We start from the raw sequence: 27087 nt of genomic DNA, 5'->3' as shown, positions 1-27087 counted from the left end.
CCCTCACTGCAACTCCGACCTCCATTCGGACTTCCTCGACGTGAAGCTTCGCTTCTCTGTCGCCTTGGTTAGGAGTTGCCTTCACAAAGGCATACTCTACATTAATTGGAGTGACCGACAGTGCAGCATGCGAGGTCTGCGGCACTGACGAAACTATCGACCACCTGCTGTGCCACTGTCCACGATATACCCCAGAAAGACAAGAACTTGCTGACGCAATAAAAAAAAACTGGACAATCAGACACTTTCGGTGCAGGTGCTGCTGGAACACCGCCCCCATTACTCGTCGGCCCATAAAGCGGTGAAGGCACTTTTGTGTTTCTTGAGGACGACGGGCTTGTGTCAACACCTGTGACTATTAGTGCAATAACACATGCGTCAGTGAATCACCGCTAATTTCCCTTCTTTCCTTCCCTCCTCTCTCTCCTTGTCATCTTTGTGTTCCCCTTTCCCATTCCCCCAGTGTAGGGTAGCCAACTGGACGTTATTCTGGTTAACCTCCCTGCCTTCTGCTTTTCCTCTTTCTCCCCTCCTCCTCCTTGCATGCACCACTGCTGTTTGTCTGCATAGTACACAGAACACATAGCGAGACGTGTTTAGTTAAGCATTTTTGTGCACATTGTTCATAACCTCCGAGAAGGTAAGAATTGTCATTGCCTCACACGTCACATTGCATTGTGGCAGAAGTGTTAAACTTAATTAACTTTAATTATGGGGCTGTGCGTGCCAAAACCACATTCGTATTATGAGGCACACTGTAGTGGTGGACTTACCCCCTGGGGTTCTTTAGTGTGCACCTAAATCTAAGTACACGAGCGTTTTGGATTTCGCCCCCATTGAATATGGCTGCCATGTCGGGATTGAACACGTGACCTCAAGCAATGCCATAGCTGCTGAGCTACCGCAGCGGCCGTATGTTGATTGACATACGGCCGCTTCCGTAGTGTTGCCTAGATGCTGTGGTGTTTTAATGCGGCTTTGCCTCTGCTCGTCCTGCATCAGTTGTATGCTTGAAAAATTTGGACAGTGTTTATTTTTTCAAAAATAGCAGAAACGTACCGTACTGTACTTCGAACATAAATTTATACAGTTTTTCTGCAACCGCTGTTGTGTCCAGTAGTAGAGTTTCCTTGCCTTCTTATGTCGACTTTTTCCCTCTCCCGTGCTCCCACATATATGGAAGCTGCGAGCGAAGAGTGGCAAGGCTGTCATTTCGTGACTGCGTCGGTTCTATCCATTCTCTCTCTCCTCTCCCTCCTCCTCTCTACCATTCTATATACTTCCCCTCTGGCTTGTAGCATGATAGTAGAAAGGTAAGCGTTGCAGTTTCTGCAATGCTTTTGTGGGGGTCACGGATAATTACAGTCGTTAAGGCGTATTGTTGTAACGCCCAGGGAGCTCCAGAGGGCATTGTGGCGACGTGATGTAAAGGCCCAAATGGGTTTCTCTCGTCGCCTTTCCTCTCTGCTACGCTCCTGTCATGTGCATACACGCTCTGAACCACCTCACGATGTGGTGTGCAAGACAGCTACAGCAGCTGCAGCAGCAGCAGTAGAAAAGTCGAAGGAAGAGGTAAAGAAAACTTAGCTTTAAAAATTTATTGAAGTGAAAATCGACAAGCATGCAAAAAGCTGTCTGAAGCAACCACACATTTTGTTTGTTGAAAGAATGATGACTTTATCATTCTCTAGATAATGACCAGCCCTTACTTTGTGCCTGTCACCAGTTGCGCCACAAAGTGCACCACTGACGAGATCATCCGTGGATAATATATGTGCCGCCTGACCTTACGGCTTGCAGAAATATGTGCTGCTTGCAAGCATATTTGAGGTGTGATCAGAAAGGCGACAAAAAGGATGAGACAAGCACGTGCTTAAAACTTGGGTGCATTGTTGCTCCCCACCAGGCCTTCACTTCGCTAAGAGCTTCTCATCTCTGGTACTAGACTGAATCGTCGACCACGCTGCTCGGAAGAAATGCATTCAGAATATATTTTCGACTTGCTTGCCTATGAAACGCATAATAAGCACCACCACCCTTTTTTGCCCCCCCCCCCCCTGTCTCTGACTTCCATTTATAAATAAACTTGAGGAGAGCTAGTTACTTGGCTAGTTTGTACACATCGTTAAGAATGAAAACAGTGCAAAAAATGGGACATGAACGAAAAACCTACGAATGCTCATTGTGTGCTGCAAAATATGTCAAGGACGGGGCTACAGGGCCAGGGAAGCTAAGAAACAGCCACAATAAACAGGTTGGAGGGGAGGTGGATGAATGGCCTTGATGTCCACACAGCGGCGCCGCCTCGAAAAGTTAACAGAAATATAGGAATGTTAGGAACCGCCGGCGCCATTCACAACATGGTGAATGTTGAAGATTGCAACAGTGACTGACGGAAACAGTTTTAAGGAGGGGAGTGGAGTGATGGATATGAGGAGGGGAGGGATGAGCATGAAAGGCACCAAGAATGAAGGTGGTGAAAAATTATGGATATACGAAGAGCATCACATCACTGCCCGATCCCTCTACACCAGACGACCATAGTGAGTTGCCTAGCTGATGTTCACCTACCCCGTCATAACACGTGCTGCTTGCTGCTGAGAGCTCATCCTAACAAAATGTCTTGCAGTCTTCAGAACAGCCGGGTGTCAAAAAATAAGGCAACTTTCAAATCTCCCAGAGCTGCTAGCCTTTATTTTACTGTGAACTACAGATGCCGTAATTTTGACAAAGGCTTCTAACACAGAAAGCAGCCTTGCTTCGGTCTATCTGCCTCATCGATTCACGAGTGTGATCAAATAATGATATGTGTCATGTGATGAGGACTACAATACCATGATCGCAAGTTCCCTCCGAACATCTCTTCAAGCCAGTTGGATGGCAGGTCACTGAAAGTGAGTGACACTTGCATCGGTATGATACTATCGAAGTTCTAGCGCAAAGGTTTGTTCCTGTATTTTAAACGTAGAAGAATATAGCATACCCTCCACGCTGGAAGCGATAATAGGCAACTTGCAAAAATGTGCCCGCCCTATTCCGTACGTAGCCATGGCCAAACCACTCACTTGAAGATCTGGTTGGAAAACAACGCTTATCTCTGGTGTTACCTGTTCTGCAACAGGTCTCTTCTTGCTGTTTGCCTTTCTTTCCAGTGCCTTCCTGTCTTACTTTTTCTGTGTCAAGTAATGAATGAAGGAAATGCGAGTCCTTTTTTCCGTGCTCGAAAAACGTATAAATGGCACATTTTCATACACCATTTGCAAAAATCCCAAGTTGCTGTCTTGCCCAACTGTTTGGCGTGTTTTATTTATTTATTTCATACATATTGACAATCCCAACGGGGATATTATAGCTCTTCTTCACGGACTCCATTCATCCTTCCAAGTGTGGTCTCTCAAGGGGAGGAGCGTAAGCTTAAAGGCTTTAGGGTTTCTGGGAAAATTCTTGTCCTCATGGTTCCTGACCCCACACCTAGCTGCCAAGAGGAAATGTATTGTTGTGGTTCAAGTGGCTTTTACCATCGCTGAAACCTAGAGGATACGGTAGTAGTAGGGCTTGGATTGATAAAGGTGAAGCTTTCAATGGCAAGAATACATTGTTCTGCTAGTCTGTAGACGGGGATATTGTGGTTGGAAAATACATCTCTCGCACATGCGCAGAATGTATCTGCAAAGGGTGGGCCATGATTGGTTGCGTTGTTCACTATGGATTCTAAACAAGACAGCGCACTGTCTTGTTTTGTTTGGGACCGTTTTTTCGTGCTATCGTTTTCCAAATCATGTAGCAACTAGGTCAGCAACATAGGCTGTATAAATGCATCAATTTGTAAATTAAATGTTAGTTCTTGTTTTTTAATATCATCAGTTTTAAAAATAGCATGAGGATGATAGCACAATTTGATGCGAAGTGGCTGCACGCCTTAGCAATAAAAAAATTTTGTCGGAAGTTGAGCGAAGTGTTGTTTCGGCAACCTAAAAATGTGCATCCTCGTTGTTAAAGCATGCTTTTTTGGAAAGTGCTTTGCATGGTGTACAACCTCTCTCTCTTAGAGGCTGTCCCTCCTTCACCTCTCTCTAGAGAAAGAGAGAGAGAGAGAGAGGAAGGTGAAGGAGGGGAAAGGCAATGAAGACAAAATTATCAACAGTTCGTGTGCTCACCATGGATTACTCCATACTGGTTGGTGAGAACCTATCAGCTGTTGCAAGGAATGTTCAAGAAAAATAAGCATGTGGGTGATTGGGCATAATTTCATCGAAGGACACACATGTGCTGACATGGGGTGTTAATCCTTTAAGTGCCATGCCCAAGTCAACGCTCTATTTACGTGGGTGCCTGTGCACAATTTGTCCATGCCCGAGTAAAACCGTGTCATAATTTCCACTGCTCCCTCGATTTTTGAATAATGGGAAGTTTGGCCTTCTTGTGAACTCTGACTCAAAAGATACCGATATTGATTGTGAGGTGTGTTCAAGTGACAATGATAGCACGAAGGGTCCGAATCAGTAATTATCATAATAATTTATTTTTATTTGAATATTTGGGTCAGGAAACTTTGTAGAAAGTTCAGCAACATATCGTCACTGAATTCCATATGAATCTTAAGCCTGCTAATCTGTTACTTGGAAAAACTGAACTTGACGTCTTAGGAGAAACCTCTGGCACATGGTGGACGAAACAGCCAGGATGCAAGACACACAAAAGGTTAATGATGCACTATTAGGCCAAAATAAGATCCTAGTTTAATTACCAACGGCACTAACATTCAATTGCCTATTCTGTCAAAACTATTGCATCTCGGACAAACTAATAATTCATTCAGAAAGAGAAAAAGAGCACTTTGAGAAATGAATCCAGTGTGTCATCTGCTATGGAGAAAGGAGACCAAAGGCAGGCGATAGTAGTGCAGTCATGCCTGAAGATGACAGTACCCATGCGGCTATGCTGTGGACTGTCTATTTTGTTGAGTTTAGGGATCTTTGGTTTCCTCTGTATTTTTCTTTATCTGCTTTTTATATGTCATATCATTTTGATAAGCTGTGCCAACTTTAAGTCTATGACACTGTTGCTGAATAATTTTTTTAGTTTATAGTGCATTTAGATGGCACAATGCTGCTCAATAACTGGCATGGAGCTCTGCCTGAATACCATACATGAGTGATGCTGCAGCATGGTAATCTTCAACTCACTAGATTCATTCTTTCTACAGATGGCCATTGGTGCGCATGACAGCAAAGTGACCCATCTGTTATGGCCGTCAGTGCAGCAGAGTACATGTGGCTGATCAGCATGAGGCATCTGTCTCGAGACCTACCAATGTTGCACCTCAGTGTCTGCAATCAGTAAGCACAAAATGGGAAGGATTAACTTGCACTGGTGTGTGATGTACAGTGTCTACGAGCCTTTTGCCAATTTTTGACTCCTGCATAAGCGGACTGTGAACTGCAGTGGCTTTTCTTTTTTTATCTGATTCTGTGACTATTTAGGTATGCACATGGCACGTTTGCTGTACCAACCTGGATCAGAGTTTAGTTCTGCTAAGCTGCATGGTGTTGCTGCTTAGGCTAGTAGACAATTGGCTCTGAGGGCCAATGGCTTCTGTGTACGTGGACTTAGCACTGCCAGTGGCTTTTTTTATTTTAAGCTTTTTTTTTCATCAGCTGTGTCTATTTGGGCATGTACGTGGCACATTTGCTGTACCAACATGAATCACAGTTTAGCTCTGATAGCTGCAAGGTATTTAAACAATTTTTTTTGCTGCTTAGGCTGGTTGATTTTAGTGCTTTTCTCGTGATAATTTTATTTGAAGTACTTGGAGAAGCTGAGTATCAGTTATTTACTTTAAGTTCTTTGCTTTTGTAGGAATGTGGCTTCTTGCACAGATCCAGAGGGTACTGGTTGTTTTCTCCACGGCCCTTAATTTTGTACATCTCTACACCCTATTTTCTTTATGCAAAGAACTGTGATAGAGCAAAAAAGTAGCTCTTGCATTTGTTGATTGGCTTTGCTAAGCCAGCTGTTCAGACCTGGTTAATGTCTCACATATTTTTAAGATCCGTATTTATGCCAAGAATCTTGCCACTAATCATTTAAGTGGCTCTGAGCCAGGCAAAGTGATTGGAAAGTGGAGTATGGGCACTGTGTAAAATTTGGCAAATAAGCTTGACAAGTGCCAAAGCAGGTTGTGCTGTTCTTGAAGTTTCTTGCTGTTCCATTTTTAGAGGTGTGCACCAATATTTTTCATCTGTCTTCTTTTTGTAATGGACTGGTAATGAGAAGTGATTGTGCCATCCAACAGAGTACCATTGTAGTATATGGGCATAAGTCACTTTCTAAGCATTGCAGAAGGAAACTTTCACTTTGTGCAAGCTTTACAGGCACATGCAGAATTTCCTTGATGCTCTGGCTATTTATATTGTGGCAATGCTCAAGGGATTTCCTTGTTTGTTCAGTAACTGATCTTGCTAAAAAGTACTGCTCAAGCAACACATACTTAGTGCTGGATGTCTCTTATGTGCACCTAGTATTGTGATCAGTGTAAGCTGTGTTGTGTTTATGTTGACTGGCAAATCAGTTTTAGCCATTAACCATGTTTTGAGAGAGGCTTTGTGCAGGGCCACAATAATGTTTTTGCTATTTAGTTAAGGTCTTATTAAGGTGACATATTAAGAAGTGACACATTTAGCCAGAATATCCCTACCTGCCTTTATTTAAGCTGAAATGGAAACTACTCATGCTGATGTCACTTGTTAGACTTCGAGTAAATTTCAACATTCTGGTTTGGTGTATAATCAAATATTTTGCTTGGAACTCTTGATGCTTTCATTCAGTTTTGCTTCCAATAGAATTATTGAGTAGAGCTAGTTGACTGTGTATAAAACATGATACCAGTGTTTAAAGTGTAAAAAGTGGAAGCAAGAAGGATAGAAGAGAAAGTAAATGGACTTTGCTTGCATCCCTCCTCTTTTATGAGCCCCAGTACTTTGTACACCACATACCGCTTACTGTGTTATTTTGAACCACTGTCTGGGTGGAATGCATGTAATTTACACGTAAGCCTGGACTGTGACTATCTTTCCTTACATGCAGTTCATAAGTTGTTAGCAGCCGCTGTTTTGTGCCCAGATGACTAAGGATGTATGGCTAATGTCAGGTGTGCACAATGTATTCTGTATTTTGCATGTGTGATTTTAGGCATTAGGTTGTTAGAGCGGTGTACACGTTTTTATGTGTAGTAGTCATTTGGGCAACACAATGGAATGCTACGACACCAGAAGCATTGTCATTATGAAATGCTACATTTACTGTTCAATTGTTGCTATTGATTTATCTAATTTATTCTATTGTCATAATATGAAAGATTATATTCAGGAAAAGTAAGAAGTAAACAGGAATAAATGCAATAGAATTATTTGAAACGTCGTGAAAAAAAAAAAGAGAAATGGCGTACTAACTGGGAAGACATATGAGCCAAAGTCACTAAACACTTGGCTGATTTAACTGTAGTTGACATCTACGTAATGCAAAGCGTCAGCGAATCATAGCACCATGAGACTCCGACATGCACCAAGCTGGTAAGGCCCAAGCAGCCCGAGACGTGCTTTGTCATTTTCCTATTGCGTAGTTTTCTAAGACGGCAACAGAAAACCAAAATGAAATCGAGCTAGTGGGCGCCGCCGAAATATAATGCTGGCAAAGCAAAACATGACGCTCACTTTATGCCACCTGCAGCAGGGTACGGTGATGCGATTGAGGTATTGCCTTTTAAAAGCATGCAGAATGCTTTCAACAGCACCACCCCACATGCGCTCTCAAACAGATAGGTGAAGGTGCTTAGCAATGATGTATAGCTGTGAATGCGATGTGCAACAACCTGTGAAAAGATTTGCTGGTATTGGAAGAGGAAGCTGAGTGCATGGCGGCATTTTAATGCAACGGCCGGCGAGTACTGTGGGGAAGCTACTGTGGCTGGTGTCTACTGCTCTCGATCGTGCATGCCTCATGCCTTTTCTTGTTCACATAGGATGTAGCGTATCATACAATCGTAGTTTGGTGATGTGCTGAACGTTGGTGGTGGAAAGATTGTGCTTTCCAGGAACATATTAACACGTAAAAAGAAGCGTAACTGTGTTGTGTCATTTTTTGTGTTCTCAATCGTGAACATTGGCACCAGGAAATCGTACGAAAGGGATCGTATCAATGAGGTTCTACTGTAATTGGAGGGAGTTTGCAGGAAACAGTACGTACAGTAAGCTTGTCATGAGAAAGCAGGTGACAGGGTTTGTCAGAAATGTTGTCTTGTATGATGAAGTGCATAAACGAAAAAAAAAGAGGAGATTTAAATTTATTGATGCATGTGTGGTGCATAAAAAAAAGAAAAAAAAAGATTAAGATGACAACAGAAATAGCACAACAGCAGAAAGAGCACAAAGGGCGACACAAGGTAAGCATGTGAGGAGAAGCTTTTAATTGGTGGAAGTAGCAGCTGGCGTACTGAGTCGGACACGCATACTCACATGATTGCCTAGTGTGGTAGCTCAAGATAGTACTTTTTGTGCTTTTGTTGTTTTACCAGCCCACCTTCCATTCTCTCCTCTTTTGTTTTCTTCAACTCTTGAGTTAAAAATTGAAGCATTGAAAAACTGTTTGAACATGGTAAGAAAATGTTCCTGATTTGTCTACAATGCTGCCGTGGACATGCGAGGAAAATATCATTGTGCCACGTGCAACAAGGAGCCTACAATTTCACATTTAGGTCACTTGCTCTCTCCCATGTCTTTCGAGGCTCCCCAATCTTTTTTTTTTTCTGCCTTATGCCACGCCAGCGATGACACTACAGCCAGTGTGACGGCCTGCAGACATACCGTATTTACTCGATTCTAACGTGCCCTCGATTGTAATGCGCACCCGTTTTCTGTGCCCCCCCCCCCCCCTAAAAAAAAACATCCTTTACAGTACCGCGCACCTCATGCTTTCAAACAGAAATACAACTTTCTCTCATTTGGAAAAATAGATTTACTCCCGATGCACTGAAGTTGCGATGGATAAAAAAAGTCGCAGTTTCGCACGAAAGGCGAAGTATCGAATGCGATAGCAAATTAGTAGACCGCTATACGAAGTAAAGATAGCAGTTTTATTGGCCGTATAAACTTGGAAACATTCGCTTACTAAATAAATTAACAAGCACGGTGTCATGCGCGCACAAGCACACATGAACCCATCTCGCTCGTTGTCCGCGGAAACGAGCTGTCAAAACGTGCTGGAGTGACGAAGCGCGGCAAGTGAATTTACCTTTGTGCTAGCATGCCTCTCGGTTCAGCGCGACCTATAAGTGGCGAAAACACAGCGCACGACGGACTTTCCCCGTCGCAGAACGCTTTCAAGATAGGGCCAACGCGATATCATATCGCCGAAGTGGATCGTCGCAGAATACGTCCTGCTTCGGTCCACTGAAAGTCTACCGCGTTGCTTTGCTGGCGAAAATCCTCTCCTTCTGTTTGCGCCAGTCTTGCACGCAAGTTTCAGATTCTCCGAACGTTCGTGAAGCGGCCCGATTTCCGTCCGTCTCCGCAAACATGATCACTTTCCTTTTAAATGTGGCATCATGATGAACTCGGCACTTCATGCTGATAGAGAAGGCGTAGAAAACGGGAACAAAGACGGTAGACTAATGACTAAGCATGTGTACTGCAGCACATGGACCAAGCAACAACAGCTAGGCTAGAGTAGCTAGGCTCGACGCACGTGCGAGGCGGTCATTTGGAATGCCAACGGCTATATGGTAACGCAGACTTAGGGTCCTACTCGAGTCTAATACGCATGCAATTTTGTACCTGTGTTACCGGAAAAAAGGTGCGCGTTAGATTCGAGAAAATACGGTAAGTGATTGGGCAAGTGTCCACACCAGTAATTACTTGCGGGAAAGTTTGTGCACCCTTACAGATTTTATAAAAATAAAAGGAAGCAGTGATTCTTAATGTGTCCTGGTCGTCGAGTAACAACTCCTTTGTTGCTCTCAGGCACCTTTGTCAGACGCCAACCTTAGAGGTTACTTTAAGTGCACTGTAAAAAGAGAAGAAGAAAAAAAAAAGAAATAAGCTGTAGGCAAGGCATCACTACTGGCGCTGCCACAGCTAGGAGGAACCAATAAGTTGGGGAGAATGATAAGTCAACATTGTGCTCTTTATACCTCTTTTCAAATTAGGTCCATTTCAAAAAAATGTCACAGTTTCGGCCTAAGGGCGAAGCAATGAATGCGATAGCAACACAGCAATGTCATACGAAGTAAGGTGAGCGGCTTTGGTAGCAATATGAATTGTAGTAAACATGAGCTGATTAAGTAAGCAGGTGTGCTGCGGCGTAAGTAGACCGACTTGAAGAGAGACTCGATGACCATGAGAAGGCGCGTGTGAAACGGTGGTGTTGATGAGAAGCGCTTCCCGTGTGCAGCGCGTGCGAAGGGACACACCTATAGCGCTGCACTGCCGATCTGGGCAGCATTGCATGTGTAGCGTGCGTTGGAAAATGTGGCCCTACTATTACTAACTGTGGTGTGAGCGCGCACAAACAAACATGAATAGATCACACTGAATGACTGCAGACAACGACTGTCAAAACGCTGGCAGCAAGCGCATATACGCCGCAGCGGGCGAAGGTACGTGTGGTCTATCGCTTCAACGGAAACTGAGCGGCGAATGCACAGCGCATAAAGTTCAGAGCCGTGTGGAGATAAGAGACGTTGATGCGCGAGCGACGAGCGCGGTTGTTGGCAGAGTAGAAATGCCCCCCCCCCCCCCCCGCTCCCTCCGGCGCTCGCTTCCCGCTTCCTTGCTTGCACGGAAGATTGAGTGCGTTCGCTCTCCGTGACAGCGTGCGTCCCCGCACGCGGCGTGCGGCGAAGATTTTATCTATACGGAACCTCACGGCGATGGCAGAAATCCAGTGGAAGTGTCCATATAATTGCTATCGCAATAAAATTTATTGGGAATAATATTCATTTAAATGCATCACACTTATTCCAGCATGTTTCTCAGGTTGCAAGAAAAGTTTCCAGTGTTACTTAAGGAGCACTGACACATATTTTTGAAGTTTCAGAAACTCTCCCACACGCTTTTCACACTACATTAAAGCAGTTCTAAAGTTACACTCGAAATGCCTGACCTGGCAGCGTATTTCAAATTGCTAGTAGATACAGCGCACGACCGCTGGCGCCACGCTGCGCCGCTCGCGCGTACCATGTTTCTAGCCACCGCCGTCGGAACGGAGGAGGCGTTGACGGAGAAAACGCTGGGCTGGTGGTGACTAGCCTGCTGTTGGGATCGGTGGTATTATAAACGCATCACTGTTTTGATGATCCAAATATAATCTCACTATCAGGAGTGAGCAGTCTACCTGACTGGAGCAGTATTTATTTGGGGTGTTGTTACGCTGCGCTCTGCAACACCCCAACAACCGCCACTTCGCGTCGGCGCCCGCACCACGGCTGCCGCCGTGGCACCGGGTTCAAACGAACACGCTGGCAAACAGAGAGGAAAAAAAAAAGGAAAAGAAGCGTGAACAATAAAAAAAAATTTTAGCCAGGGCGGGATTCGAACCCGCGTGCGCATGATCCCGAAGCGAGCGCCGTAACCACTCAGCCACACAGACATTTTTTTTTTTAACATGGTATTTATTACAATGAATGAAATGTTGTATTAACCAGTTCCCCCTTCTACAAAACTTTTTTTATAAATTACACACTGAACATTACCCGTTAAAACATGGCTGCAAAAAGATTTTCGTTTCGTCTGTTAACTGTCGCCTATGGACGTGCCTGAAACCATTGAACACTGTTTTATTGTTTGTAAAGATGCCATTTATTTTGGGATGTTATCCATAGAAATTTGCAAAAATATTTTGATATAAATTCTCACAGTATCGATATCTTGTTGCACCGTATGAAGATGTTCCATTCGATATGTTTTACTGATAGGCCTTCATAGCCTATGGAAATGTCGTATGCAAGACCGAAATGCAGAAAAAACAATTTCCTCGAGATCACATTTCGTTCAGATGATCATACACTTAAAGGACATTTACGACCAAGAAGAATGTCAGCCGGCTTGGTATCACTTTTGATTAGGTGTTTAACTCTCTTACAAGTTTTTGCTGTGAAGGACGGTGTTGCTGTGTGTGACGTTATCTTCATATGGACTGCTCGTTGACGTTTGATTAGTTATGTCCACCTAGTGCTCATATTATTGTAAATAGTTCCTCAGCCACACAGACACGCTTCCAAGGGTTGCATTCATGCGAACCATATGATTGCATTCGAGCGCCCTCGTCGAAAAAACCACCTAGAAACGCGGTACGCGCGAGCGGCGCAGCGTGGCGCCAGCAGTCGAACGCTGTATCTACTAGCAATTGGAGTGTTGCGACCTGGCATCATCGACATTATCATGACATCATATCACAGAGCTAAATACGTTGGCACCCTATAGCAGTGAGGCTAGGCACGATATCATAATGTTGCTCCTAAAAAAAGGCCAACACGAATGCTGCAAGCATTTCTTATAGCTGTGCTCACACGTGGCAGACGCGTAAGTAACAGGGATGGAGTGAGTCAGCATATAATGACGTCACGATGCATCTAATTCCTGGATGCTGAAGCCGAAAATGGTTTGTAGAAAGAAGTATTCTATAGTAATTATTTAAGGCGATCTGACACTTACTGCTATTTTGTCTCAGGTTTAGAGGATTTGGACATTCATTTGCCGCAAAAAAAAAAAAAAATAAAACGACAGAGAAGTAAAAAAGTCAGACATTTACAGAGCATTTGTGTAGATATTGTGTGGACCTGTGGAAATGTATTTTTTATGAAATATGCCAATGGAACTGCAAGTGCTTCTGTTCAATACCACTAGTCTGCCTATTATAGATGTGTAATTTCACCTCGCTTTATATGCAGCCTTATATAAAGTATAGGGCTCATAAAAAGTTATAAATATGAAAACAAACTTTCTTGGAGCTTTCTCTATGGGTCTGTGTAAGTGCATACATTTTACAAAAGTGTTCATCAATTTGCAAATGAGTTGTATGTAGGTACCTCACAACATGACAGCTCATAGTGCCTATTAGATGTAATGGTGCTTTTTCTGATCACCATTCTGCCTCCTATAAATTTAATGTAATTGGACATCTTAAGTTACAGTCCCTATGGAAAACAAGAGTACTATGATTCTGGCTGTTACAATGCTGATACAATGCAAGATCATACACTACAAAGGAACACTTAGTATTGTTTAGTAGAGCCACACTGTACATCTAGGCAAAAATGAACTGTTGTCTACAACTGTTCATGCTGTGCATATGACATTTTCATGTAATTTTCTTGTAATATGGTTGAGCCCAGTTATAACAAACCTGGATATTTGTATTGTGTATGTTGAATAATGAAAATATCTCATTGAAGGTCGCATGTAGTGGAGCATTGTATGCCCATATCAAACTCCATCCAGCAGCACATTCAATATATTGAATGATGCATAGCACCATGCTCCTGCAAAGTTGATTTACCTTGGAACTTCCGTTTCCCTTGCTCTCCTTCAAAGTGACACCATTCACTTTCTTATTCAGAGGACTTGCTTCAAACGCACTTGTTGTACACAACTTGGTATTATCGTTATCGTGTTATACGCAGCGGCGGCTGCGTAGGTACGGCTGAGTGTGGCCGCATGGGCCCTATCTTGAAAGCGATCTGTGGTGGGTACAGAGTCTAGGCGCGCTGAGAGCTGATAGCTTCGTGTGCACTGTGTTCTCGCTGCTGAGTTTGCATTGAGGAGAGGCAGCACGAAGGGCAATTTGCTCACTGTTGCTGCCGCTCTTCCTCATGCCAGCATTTTTACAGCGAGTGTCCACAGTCATTCAGTGAGATGTGATCATGCTTGCTTGTGCGCGCGTGACACTGTGCTTGTTAATTTGATTAGGTTAGGTTAGGTTACAGCGAGTGTCCACAGTCATTCAGTGAGATGTGATCATGTTTGCTTGTGCGCGCGTGACACGTGCTTGTTAATTTGGTTAGTAAGCGAATGTTTACAAGATTATACGGCCGATTAAAATTACTCTTCTGACTTCGTATAGCTATCTAATAATTGCTATCGCAATTGATGCTTCACCTTTCTGGTGAAACTGCAACTTTTTTAACTCGTGTTCATGCAGAGGTGCTTGAAAGTTTTGTCTCACTATGTCTCTGTAAGCTTTGTTCGTTCAGAAGCTCCAATATGATGGAACAATGCAGTGTTGTAAGTGAATGTCACAGTGCAAGTCTCACTTGTGATGTGCAGGGTGCCACAGTCTGGGAAACATGATTGAAGAGCAAGTAACTTAGAACCCAAGCACCAGTTTCAATGGAGCACATGATATCAATCGAAGTTTGGTCTGTTTTTCACTGCTTAAGTCACGCCAAGCAATGCCAAATGAATACTTGGGGGAAGTGCCATTCTTCCATCCAAAAACATGGCTTTAGTTAAGCAAAGGTGAAGTGGAAATTATTATAAAGTATTCCTTTACCATATGTTCATGCATTGGCAAAGCCAGAGGGGGGGGGGGGGGGCTGCCCTGCTCCTTGAGACATTCTGGCTGACCATATTAAGCTTGCAGCAAGATAAATTGTTATTTTATGACAGTGGGCACATTTTGATATCATTGATGCAAAAATTATTTATGTAAGCAGGATACGTTGAATTGCAGTGATGATGTGCTGTCAACTTGTAGCAGACACCCCACTGTATACATTGTGTGGTGTACAATGTTTTTTGAGATTGAGATTGTATGCGCCTAAGTGAGATAACTATGCATGTCCTCAAACAAGGTACCCTGTGTGTGTATGTGTGCGTTTCTGTGGTGCTTTCAGAGTTGAAACTTCATTGCTATCATTTTATATTGTGTATGTCTGCTTATAAGAATGCTGCTTTATGTAGTGCAGCTGGAATCTGCAAATATTATGCATGGCATGGTTTTGAACATATAATTTTGAATTCTTTCTAATGCAAGTATAGCATTTATTGCTGTGTAAAACCTATTGATCCTTGCACTTGTGAGGAATTAAACATTTTTTTGCAGCTACTGGTCTATTTTTGTACTTGCTTTACAGGCGTGACTTCATGCTTATTTTTTATTGTAATCGCTACTGGCTGCAAAGTTGAAGTGCGACATCGTTTTCTACACTAACGTTTGATGAGCGAACATGGCAACAAAAGTAAGCTAATAAATCCATTAACTATATGTGGCTTGTGCTTTTTTTAAGCACACTGTTATGATTGTACTACTGGAGAAAGGTAGGCAGAGTGTGAAAAACTGCAGAAAATGTTAGACTTGATTTAAGAAGTGCTCTATGGGCCATCTTGTAGTCTCTTTAGCACTTTTTGTTTTTACAGTGTTAGGACGTTTTCTGATCTCGTTGCCCAGTTTCGCGCTGTCGGCAGCGAGAGCTAGAGAGGTGAGAGAAACGCATGCGAAGCTGTGTGTTGCTTGATCAGCGACACCATCTGGGTGGCAAAACCCACCGATTGCGCCCGTCGCCGTTATATCATCGTTGTTCCTTCATAATTCTATCGTAATCTTGCTGTCATCATTCAATCGTGATTATGACGCCGTCGTCATGCATTTGTCGTCGTGATGCCTTCGTGGTCGTTCCATCGTTTTATTCCAGCTTCGTCATTCGATTCTCGCCATGATGTTGTCGTCACATGGTGATTGTCACGCCTTCGTCGTCATATATTGTCCTCAAGCTGTCGTCACACTGTCATACCATCGTCATCCCATTGTCGTCATAACGCCTTCGGCTGTGCCAGTCTGTGCTTAGAATTTAGAAAGTTGGTGAGCACTCGAGCACTGGAGAGGATGTGTAGTACTTCATACGAGAACACTATAAAAGATCCTTTACATTGAAATGTCACAGAGGAAGCAGGATCTTAATTCAGACCCCCAAGCGATTTGGCGAGCTCGAGTGCTAGTATGTATGTGCTGTATAGTGCTAGTGTATACCAGTTTACAGCGAACCTGTATATGGCTAGGTGAAACCAAAATTCGTCCGTCCGATGTGCACAGAAATGTGGGCCGATCCTGGTGATAGGGCAGAAAGGGTCCAAGCGCAATGGCACATAACCCTGTGGACTCCGGGTGGTGAGCTCCGGGACCTGTAACGCACCCTTGAACTACTCTTGTCACACGGGAAAGAGAAAAAGAGGAGCGCCATTGGCCGTGCCATCAGTGACGTCATTAAATGTTTCCATGGAATAGAGTGTCCGTATACAGTAAAAGCTCGATGATACGATCACGGCTAATACGAATTTCCGGATGATACGAATTTTTCTGTGGTCCCGGCCGACCCCCATTACTTTGCAACGTGCTAGAGAACGGTTGTTACGAATCGATTTTCAGCCTGCGTCGGTGATACGAATAAACGCCGCCCCACCGACGGCCGCGAATGAGAACAGCGCGCAGTCACGCGCTTTCTCTCCTCTTTTGGTGCGGAGGCGCGGCGCCGGACAGCGCGGACTCCGCGACTGGGGAAGCGGTGGCGCTTTTGGTGCTTTTGTACTTTTCCTCCTTTTCTGCGAGCAGTCAGATGGAGTGGCTGCTGCGCTTCGGGCCGCGTTCTTCGTGTTTGCGCCATTTTGCCTAGTCGCAGCGAGCTATGTCTCGCAAGCGGAAAGCACTCTCCTTTAAAGAGAAATTAGACATTCTTCGAAAGGTCGATGAGAATCCCAAGAGGAAGCGGACGGAGTTGGCTAAGGAGCTAGGCCTCGCAACGTCAACACTGAGCACAATTGTTGCACAGCGAGACGATCATGAAAAACGTGCTTTCGTTCAACGTCAACGCGAAGCAAGCGAATTCGAACACGCTTATTTCGAACATACCGCGCACCGACAATGCTCTTAGCAGCGCGCCAAATCACGCGGCGGCGCCTCCGACCGGCATTGCTCCGACACCGCCATAGACCAAGAGATCAGGAGAGACCCCTCAATGCCGCGCGCGAAGGAACGGTGGAAAAAAAAAAAGAACCCGCGGCGGAAATTTCCTTCTCTCTCAAATTGCAAGGTCGCCGTTTCTGCATCGCGCCGGAACAAGCGTGTACGTGCCGACTAGAGTGTTCTAGGCAACCGTATTCTAGCACACACTAGTGCCGACGTCTCAGCCACGCGGATAAAATGGCAGTGAACCCTTCTCCTCTATTTTCTAGTCACATGTTGACCTTGCACGCTGCGGCAGCAGCGCAGAGGGAAGCAGCAGCGGAGGCACAGTCGGGCCAACGAAACTGCCACGCCCGCAAACGCTCGCTTCCCGATAACGGCAGAAAACGAAACTTCAAGGGGCGGCTAAAATAAGCTGGCGCCAGCACGGAATCGAAGGTGAGAGAGCTACGAGGGCGAGGGGAGCCACCGAAGCGGCGGAGTTGAGGCGGCCAAATCCGCTTCCCTGGCGCCCCTCCTCCCTCACCTTCGACGGTCTCCGCGCGCACACCCGTGTGCCGCCGCCGCCCGCTCGCTCCCTGAAGCTTCGTTTTCTGTCGTTGTCGGGAAGCGACCGTTAGCCGGCGTGGGCAGTTTCGTGGCCCGCGCTTGCTATGCGCTTGCGCGCCGCGATATTTCACGACTCGCACCGTTCGTGCATCGTGCTATGGTGCACGAATACTTCAAAAATACGTCCTTTTAATTCGAACAAATTTTCGGGCCCCTTCGAGTTCGAATTATCGAGATTCGACTGTAGTTTTAATTGTTTCGATGATACGAATTTCGGCTAATACGAATATTTTCGTGACCCCGTGAGATTCGTATCATCGAGCTTTTACTGTAATTTATATCGTAATAATGCAATGAAACATAAGTCTAGAACGGCTGAACTTCGCCTAGGAGATCTCCAGTCAGATCGCCTCACACTAGAAAGCTGCAGCACTCCCCAAGAGTCAGTCCTCTCACCTTTCCTTTTTAACATCACCATGGCAAAACTACCCTTATTGGACCAAATCTCTGACCTGAAAGGCAGTATTTATGTGGATGCCACCACCTTCTGGGTAAACAGGCAATGATGCGCACATTGAGGCAACATTACAGGAAGCGGTCCACACCGTGGAATCCTACGTGAATGATAAGGGACTCGCATGTTCACCGCATAAATCTGGGCCGCTATTTTGTAGCGATGCCTTTAATGTCATAATGCCTTCTCGCGCTTATCGCGCTTTGTCAGTGGTCAGAGCGACGGTCCGCTCGCGTTATCAATGTTGATATCGTGAGCGGACCGTCGCTCTGACCACTGACAAAGCGCGATAAGCGCAAAAAGGCATTATTACTTTAAAGGCATCGCTACAAAATAGCAGCCCTGAGCTGGTCCTCCTGCACATATTTCGTGGCAAGCAGAACATTAAGGGCACCTCACCGAAAATCACTATCATCGTGAGCAATCAGCCTATCCTCGAGGTCCACACAATGAGGGTCCTAGGTCTTCACCTTCAAAACACCGGACGTAATGCGGAAACATTAAATCGACTGGAGAGCAAAGTCTTGCAAACCCTCAGAGTCATCACCAGGATAAGTAATAAGTATGCAGGCATGAAGGAGTTGAACCTGCTTTGGCTGGTTCAGGCTTTCGTGCTTAGCAGTTACACACTACTGTACCTCCGCTTCATCGGTCGAGACGCTGCTGCGGAAAATGTACAGGACGGCCGCTGGTCTCCCTATACAGACTCCTGCGGCCAAACTCTTTGCTGTAGGACTCCACAACACATTGGACAAGATGATAGAGGTGCATCTCACGGCGCAATATGAAAGATTATCCCAAATCCCGGCAGGTCGCTTCACACTTGCCGAAGCTGGCATCCATTACACCCATGTCCTAGCCCCCAAGGTCAACACCTCCCCTGACCAGTGGAGATTCCTCAAAATTACTCCCATCCTCCGAAACATGCATCCTACCCATCACTCAGAAAAAGGGGCAGAATGCGCCAAAGCCTTACACACATTTTAAATCCCATAGAAAAACGACGTACGTTGACGCGGCAGAGATCACGGACCACCTGGCGTTCTCGCTGGCCGTCGTCAACTACGAAGGTCAACTTATGTCGGGAGGATCGGTAAAACGTCTAACCCGGAAGAGGCGGAGGAAGCGGCTATTGCCTTCCTCTCTACCTCCATAAGCAACTCCAAATCCGCCATTCGAAATTTCACATGGGGACACATTTCCCGAATCGCCAATTCAATCCTAAATCATAACTACTATTACCACAGCACCATCCAAATTCTCTGGACTCCGGCCTAATCCTTGCTTCTCGGCAATGAGGCCGCCCACGATCAGGCTCAAGCTTTCGCCTCCCGAACCCAGGGCGCACTACCGCCCGGAGTTGAGGATGTGGAGACGGAGATGATGGAGCCATCGATATGCGACCTTATGGTAACGTATCAGGAAAGCACTCAACATTATCAGTTGGCTAGACTCGTCTATCTGCCCGTAGGTAAAACACTAAAAGACAGGAAATTGTCTGGAGGCAACTACAAACGAATATCTTCCCATTCCTCTTAATATACTCATACATAAACCCCTCGATATACTCTAGCTATTGTAAACTCTGCCTAGCAGAACCAGCAGACCTCTATCACATTTTATGGTGTTTCCCTCACATACCAGGGCTTGCAAATCGCTATTCCTCAGCAGTGGGAGGCTTCGCTGCTCAGCTCGGATCCGTACGTGCAAGTCTGTGTCACGCAACGGGCAGAGGCAGCCGCCAGGATCCAAGGACTTCTGGCTACCTGACCACAAGTGGCCCCCTGCCAATTGACATTTTAGTTCCATTTTAATATGGTTCTGAATATAAGTTTTTTTCCTCCTCCTGCAACTCTTATTTTTTACGGTTGTCCTATAGAAATACGCATTTGCAGCCAGTGAAGGGTATGTTTCACTCCTGAAGTTTTGCACATTTGTGTGAAAGGTGATGCTGTATACACTTAGCAGCACAGCTTCAAAAAATTAAATCTGGAAAGAGGGGGGGGGGGGGGGTTGATGTCTACTGAGATGCATCTATGTATTTCTAAGGAATCATCCTTGACTTGCTCCTGACATGGAAGAAGGCTGTTGAGATTGTTTGTTGCTTAATCTCGTGCCTAAATGCACTATATCTTGATGTTTCTGAGCACGAACACGGGAATGCATGACTTTCAGTACTACCAGCGCAGCCTAGCGGCACGTCAGAATCGTGCGCATCTGTGGCGAGAGCAGCCTCCATGTGCGCGCCTCAAGTCACCAGAGCGTTCTCATGGGTGGCATTCTTTGCCTCTTTCACCTAGGATGCCTCGATAGTACCGCTTCTCGCCGTTGTGTTCGCCGGCAGACGCTTAGAGGATAATATGTTTGTACTAACTCAGTGCATAGAGATTTCAGTAGCTCAGAATAGACCTTTATTGATAGCATTTCTAGATTTCAAAGGAGCCTATGACAACGTAGACAGCGAATTTTTATGGGATATTCTTAAACACGAAGGCATAGATGGCGATTTCATGGAGCTGATAAGGGAGATATATAGAGACAACCACGTACAAGTTGTATGGCAAGGTCGAAAAGGTAATGAAATGGTGGGATTCACCAAGGATTGAAGCAAGGATGTCCTCTGTCTCATGTTGTTCACATTTATGTTAAGGGCATAGAAAGACGACGGGAAAACAGTGAATTAGGGTTTGATTATCCTATATGCGTAATGGACAAATAGTGCAACAGAAGCTCCCTGGCTGATGTATGCGGACGACATGTGCTATAGCGTACAATATAAAAGATTTACAGATACTTGTGAATATCTGTGCCACACAGCGACAAATCTAGGCCTTAAGTTTAGCCAGAGAAATCAGGAATTATGATCTTTAATGAAGAGACGAATAATTACGTGGTGTCAATTCAACAGCAAGTCATACCCATAGTCAAGCAATATAAGTACCTCGATGTATACATAAACGAAGGGAAGACTTACTCAAGTAACCACCAAGATAATATGAAAATAAAGGGGAAGTGGAATGCAGCAATAATGAAACACAGAGCACTGTGGGGCCACAATAAGTATGAGGTGGTGCGTGGAATTTGGAAAGGAGTAATGGTACGTGCCAGCGCTGACGCTCGCAAATGCCATACTATGCTTAAAATCGGATATCTTGTCAGGGTTGGAAGTTAACCAAAGATCAGTAGGCTGGTTGGCTTTGGGAGCCCATGCTAAAACCACAAATGAGGCAGCGCAGGGGGACATGGGTTGGGCCTTTTTTAAAGTCAGAGAAGCACAGAGCAAAATTAGTTTTTAAGAAAGACTCAGGAACTTGGATGAAAATAAATGGGTGGCTAAGTGCACAAATATCTGTACCTGAAAAGCGTGGACACAGAATAGAGGAAGAGGTCATGAAAGTTGGCAACCCAGTACAGGATAATTGAAACTGTAAATAGACAACCAGGATTCATCCGAAAGAAGAGAAATAGAGACAGTGAATTGGATGCAAAAAATTGAAACAAAAAGGACCATGGAGATTTAAAAGAGTGAGAAGAAAGAAATTAGAAGGGAAAATCTGTATCATAACACAAAGGGCAGTGTCTTGCTATTTGAGGCTTGAGCCGGTTGCCTAAGGACCAAAACATACCGGAAACGTACGGCATGGGTGGCCGCCACTGCTACTAGGCGTAGACTGGCAACGACGCGTGTTGCGGCACATATATTTACGTGAGTCGGTGCTCTACAATCGGTAGTTTGTGCGTTCGTGTTCGGGAATGGAACCTGGGAATACGTACGTACCCGGCAGCTTCTTTGCCGTAGCGAACGGGTGGACGAAAAGCCCAACGAGATCAAGATGCCAAGCAATAATCAGCTGAGTGCTTTCTTGGCGGCATGTGGATCGAGGTTCGCAAGACAAACTGCGAAAGGAAGAAATTCACCGAAGAGGGTTATGTGTGCAACATCATGTTTAATAAATTGTGTTTTACATCCCCCATATGGACTTCTCCGAAGTATATGCCTACCGTCAATGAAAGGCGGCTACTACATAGTACATGCGGTCATAGAGGAAGGAACGGGCGACATACTGGCAGGCCACTGTCTCTGCCCAGCCGGGTGAGTAGAAGTTTTGTTTATCATGACATCTCGTATGTCTATACGTACTGGCTCTCTGGTTTTACCGTTTCGTGTCGTCGCCAGGCCGAGCTTTGGAGGTTTACTGTGTTTAGAGTGCGTGGGCTCGCTGAATGGCAGTGCGCAGCAATTGGAACGCGATACTCTGAGCATGTGGCTGCAGGCGCTTTTCGCAGCACTGGTGAACGCCAGGTGATCGCTGGGGGGCCAAATGCAGTCACAACGCATGTCAAAGGGTCTTGCTTTCATCGTATGCCCTGATGCCTCGGCTATGTGTCCCCAGCGCGCACCGGCAGCGCAAGAAAGCGCCTGCAAGCCGTGTTCTCCGATGTCGCGTTTCGAAAAATCGCTGTGCACTTGCATACTTCGGCGTGTTCGGCGCGCGTATCTCGTGGCTAGAGCCGTGTCAGCTACGTAGTGTTTGCTGGCATGCACGTCGCGTACGATTCAACTTTTGGTCAGCTGGCGCTAAGGTAAAGCGGCATGCCGTTCCTGTCAGGGTCTCACTTGCGTCGCCAGTGACACTTTTGCAAAATTGAGTACCCGCGCGGTACCACGAGAGACTATAGACAAACTTTTTAAAGCCAGTGGTCAATCACTCTGTTTACTGCAGTATTTTACATAGGACCCGTAGCTTGTTTTCATTGCAGTCAAGTTTGGCAAGGTTTATGCAAGACTATCGAGACCTAATAGTTCTTATGCGCAACGCTATCGTGGCTACTTGCATGCATGTGTGGTAAGCAAGTACAGTCAATCATAACAGGAGAAATTTGTGCCCAATAATCACTATTTAAAAGCATGTCTAGGCTGTCTGATGCACGTTGCCCAGCCCTTGCTCTATGTTGAATGCCTTGCAGATCAGCACTAATAATATACACTGTTACCATGATTCCTACAGCCTCAGTGGAAGCTGCCAGCACGTTGTTGGCCTGCTGCTCACAGCTTGCAACCTGGCACCACAAGGAGAAGACACAACATGTACGGATGTCTCCTGTGCATGGATTGTGCCCCCTCAGGGTAAGAAAAATGCTGTACACTGCTAAGTGACGTTCCTCCTGTCTGTATTCCAAAGTGTGCATCTCTACCTAAAATAGTTTAAATAGGAGCTCTTGTAGTCAGTTATGCTCTACATCTACCCAGTCTGCCGATTTCCCACACTGAAGTTGCTGCGTATTTTATAGCAGAGATGGCGGTATAGCCGAAATCTTAGCTGAATATTATATACCTTCAGCAGGATTATTAACTGCTTATGTCAAACATAGTTGTTGGTAATCTAGAGGTTGCTGGGGATATTTTTCAGTGTTTAAGCTGTTTTTGTGCTTGTAATCTGTATTTTCAGCCAAAAAGCAAGAACCAAGCTTGCCGCTTTCGGAAATTTTGTTTGAGAGCAGCAGGAGCGGGAACAGAGTTTATCATCCCACACCTGGACTGTTGCCAGCTGACCCTGCCAACTTCATCAGCAACTTGCAAGAAAACTCTCCGAGCTGCCTACTACTGCGCTATGCAAAGAAGATCAAGGCGTCAGACGAAGTACATAATATCTTAAACATCATTAAAAGAATGTGACACCGTGTCTATGGACGAGAAGCTAAAAAACAGACAACAAACTGATTTTCAACTTGAGTCTTTTTATTACAAAACAGAAATGCATACATATTGCACAATGCAAAGCGAGAGCCATGAAATAACCCAAGAACAGCAGCACAGAGCAAATATCAACAATAGCGACCTGCTTTCGTCGACATTGTATGTCTGCGCACTCCAAATAGCACTTCTTTCCGCAATAAATTGATAGAGGGTTTGCTTAAATGTGATGGCCTTTCGTACCATCTCGACTGCTTTTATGGTTTCACATGCACAGTGACCATGTTTGTTCAAACAAGGGTGTGCAGCAAACAGAGGTCAAACAAGGGCATGGCTGTGAATGGCTGAAAACTTTTTTTAGTATTGCGCTTATTATTTGCGCTTGCGCTGCGGTAATTGTTATTTGCCCATGTCCCCCCTTTAACACTTTCTCATCTAGACTCTGTATCAGCTGCCACAGGAAAGAAGATCCTGTATACTACTTGCCTTCGGCTTTCACGTAATGGTTTAAGTGCCTGACAGTGCATTAGTGTTTGCATTTATAACAGGACAGATTTACATATGAAGACAGGACAGTTAGTGTGAAGCAGAAAAACTACTTGTACTCATACATGCTGCCCCATCTTCCTTAATCAGTGCAAAACGTGGTGCATGGAGGGTATTACTGATACCTGGTCATGTATGTGAGCTTCCCTCTCCACCCGATTTCTTTTCTATTTGCCTGCTATAACTCTTGTTCTTTTTTTGTGCATTGCTTTTGCTACAGAAGCAGGTATCCTGCTGCCTTGAGGTGACCAACCAGTGCATTGAAGCTATCAGCTACAATGTGATTGCACAATTTCTCCAATGTATTGTAGAACATGTCTTGACGATGCCTCTCTTTACCAAATTCCTGCGAGATGTTGCGTAAGGCAGCCGTAGTTTCTAGCTCATGCATATAGCATATATGACTGAGTCGTAGCCCTTATCGCGTTGTTAACCCACCAGATAATCCACAGTGCAGACACTGGTACCACAGAAACACATGCATACTACCCAGTAGCGCACCCAGGATCTCTGCCAGGGGGGGTTGACAGTTTGCCAATACCTTCTAAACAGCACTAATTTCAATTTCTTCACCGGAAATTGTCAAAAATTCACTTTTTGCGAGTGTGCAGACGACTGCACGTCTTACATCTTAGTTGCAGTACTCAAATGCGCAAGGAAAGAGAAAGGGTTAAACAAAAGGGGGGTTAGGTCGGCCTTGGGGGAAGAGGGGGGTTACAACCCCCCCCCCCCCGTCAGTGTGCCACTGAACTACCATGTTCTCCTTTGCTCTAACTTTCATCAAACATCATGATGGCCACACAAAGTATGTGGTGTCGTATTGAAAACTACCATTTTCTCTCTATGTATTTCAGAGCACAACAAGACCATCGCTGCACAAGTAAGAACAATATGGATGCTGCAAGCAGCCATATATAGCCGACAGTGAAGATTTGCTGACATGACAAACTGGAGAATTTTCAGGAGACATTTTGATGGTAAGAATGAACACATAGAAATTCATCAGCATAATGTTGAATTACATAGGCACATAGTTTTATTGAGCAAGTGTTATTTCATCAAAATACATGAACTACACTATGTGAAGTAACATGCAAGGGACCGTGCTTAAACTGCTCCGCCGAGTGAAACCAGTCATACAGCTCTTGCATAAAATAAGACCTTACTGTATAATGGTAAAGTAAATAGCACACTGTCAATTTGTAATATTACACTTGCCTATGATTAGATGCACCTCAATGAGGCTAGAAAGCTACAGAATACTGATGAGAGTTTAACTGACACTGGGCTATTGGTATCATTCATTACAAGTACATAAGTGGAATAATAGATCAGGACATGGAAGGACAAACATGCACCAATGTTCTGATTAGCCGCGTGTTTTCTCTTAATGCAGCCTTTTCCATATTTGCATGACTGAAGTGTAAACCAAGTAGCATTAGTTGTATTGCTTCCCTGCAGCTGATCACCAATTTGCTCAAGTTAGGTCACACTTTTTATGTCTTATGCTTTTCAGCAATTCAGCCCCTGAGCCTCGATGACGGGCAGTCATTTTAGAAAGCAAAATGGGCCAGGCAGAGAAACGAACTGGCATCAGGAACGTATTGGTCGGCTCATGGCATCAGTGTTTAAGAGGTTGCTGCGGTGCAGAAAGCCTGATGGTGCCGCAAGGGACTAACGTATCCTTGCCAAGTGAGCACCAAAGCCATGCGATATGGCAGGATTCAAGAGGACGATGCCGTTAAGCATACGAAGAAATAATGGCATGCAGGGGCAGATATTTAACTCTGCATATACTGGGTTGCATGTTCATCCCCAGCACCCATTTATTGCTGTCTATTTATTCCAACACCCTTGCCATTCATCCCCAGCACCCATTATTGCTGTCCTATTTATTCCAACACCCTTGCCATTAGGCAAGGGTGTTGTCAAAGCAGCAGCTTCCGCAAAGTGCTGTTTGAAAATATCTGGTGACAATCTAGAACTGAAAAAAATCATGCATATTATTACCAGATACAAGGTATGATGGGTGTCACAGGTTGAAGTGGTGTGATTTTGTAGTATGAACAAATGCTGGAAGTGTAGTCAGCCTCACATGTGGAGAGGACTCCCTTTGATGAAGTTCTTTGTGTACAGAAATTCTGCCTGGGTTGCTGCATTTCTTCAAACATTGCATAGTGCCAAGCAGCTCACTCGCAGAGTAAGCAGGACTCCCTCTTTACAATGAAAAATATATTGGATACAAAAAGAACACTGCATAATGCATCGTTTGGCTGTGTTAAGAGGACAAGGCCTTCAATATAATGTGCAATAAATGCTGGTATTCTGCACCAAAAGGAGTTATTTTTTTCTCTGCTGGAGTTTGTGGCTCATAAAATTAGTTTACAGAAATTTGGTGCCCTGAAATGAGGCAAGTACGGCATTTGCAGTTAGTGTACCAGTGTGCATAATAGCGTTTCATCATGCCGAGTTAATAATAGGTTCTATAGACCAATTTTCTCTTCGGAACTTGCGGAAAGTAGGGGGTACCACTTTTGTCCAAGAAATACGGTAGTTGAACAACCTTCTACAGATTATAGCACACGGAAACTGGAGTACTGGACAGTACACGCTACTGCACGAACTATGCAACAATCACATCAGTAGTGCATTCCCGTTCTGCTGAGCAATTACTTGAAAGAAAGTACTGGTGAGCATGAATGTAAGGGAACTACAGAAAATTTTCATGCCAGTTAAATCCGAGTCTGACTGACTACGAATATGAAACGAGAATGTTCCAATGCAATTGCTTATTTGTTTTCTTGTCAAATGAAGTGTGTGCTATATTTGATAA

General features: G+C 44.7%; 2 protein-coding genes across 5 annotated transcripts in view; both read left to right on the top strand.

Annotated features, from left to right (window-relative positions):
• The window catches only part of LOC119436609 (helicase SKI2W-like), a 285769-nt gene that overhangs the window by 142884 nt on the left and 115798 nt on the right, over positions 1–27087 (top strand). Inside the window, exon 24 of one of the 4 annotated variants that reach the window (XM_049659014.1) lies at positions 5207–5318. The exons of the other annotated variants lie outside the window; for them this stretch is intronic. The gene's annotated coding sequence lies outside the window, so the exon portion shown is untranslated. Of the gene's footprint in view, positions 1–5206; positions 5319–27087 lie in introns of those variants that run through there. 4 annotated transcript variants of the gene reach the window in all.
• LOC125941562 (uncharacterized) overlaps positions 22764–27087 on the top strand; it is a 138288-nt gene continuing 133964 nt past the window's right edge. Inside the window, exons 1-2 of the mRNA XM_049659091.1 lie at positions 22764–23141; positions 23464–23654. Of these exons, the coding sequence (XP_049515048.1) occupies positions 22964–23141; positions 23464–23654 (369 nt within the window). The 5' untranslated portion in view covers positions 22764–22963. The remainder of the gene's footprint in view (positions 23142–23463; positions 23655–27087) is intronic.

The sequence above is a fragment of the Dermacentor silvarum genome, chromosome 1, assembly GCF_013339745.2.
Source record: "Dermacentor silvarum isolate Dsil-2018 chromosome 1, BIME_Dsil_1.4, whole genome shotgun sequence".
In the NCBI taxonomy this organism is placed as follows: Eukaryota; Metazoa; Arthropoda; class Arachnida; order Ixodida; family Ixodidae; genus Dermacentor; species Dermacentor silvarum.
The sequence above is the reverse complement of the archived record's forward strand: the minus strand, read 5'-3'. Positions and strand labels throughout refer to the sequence as shown.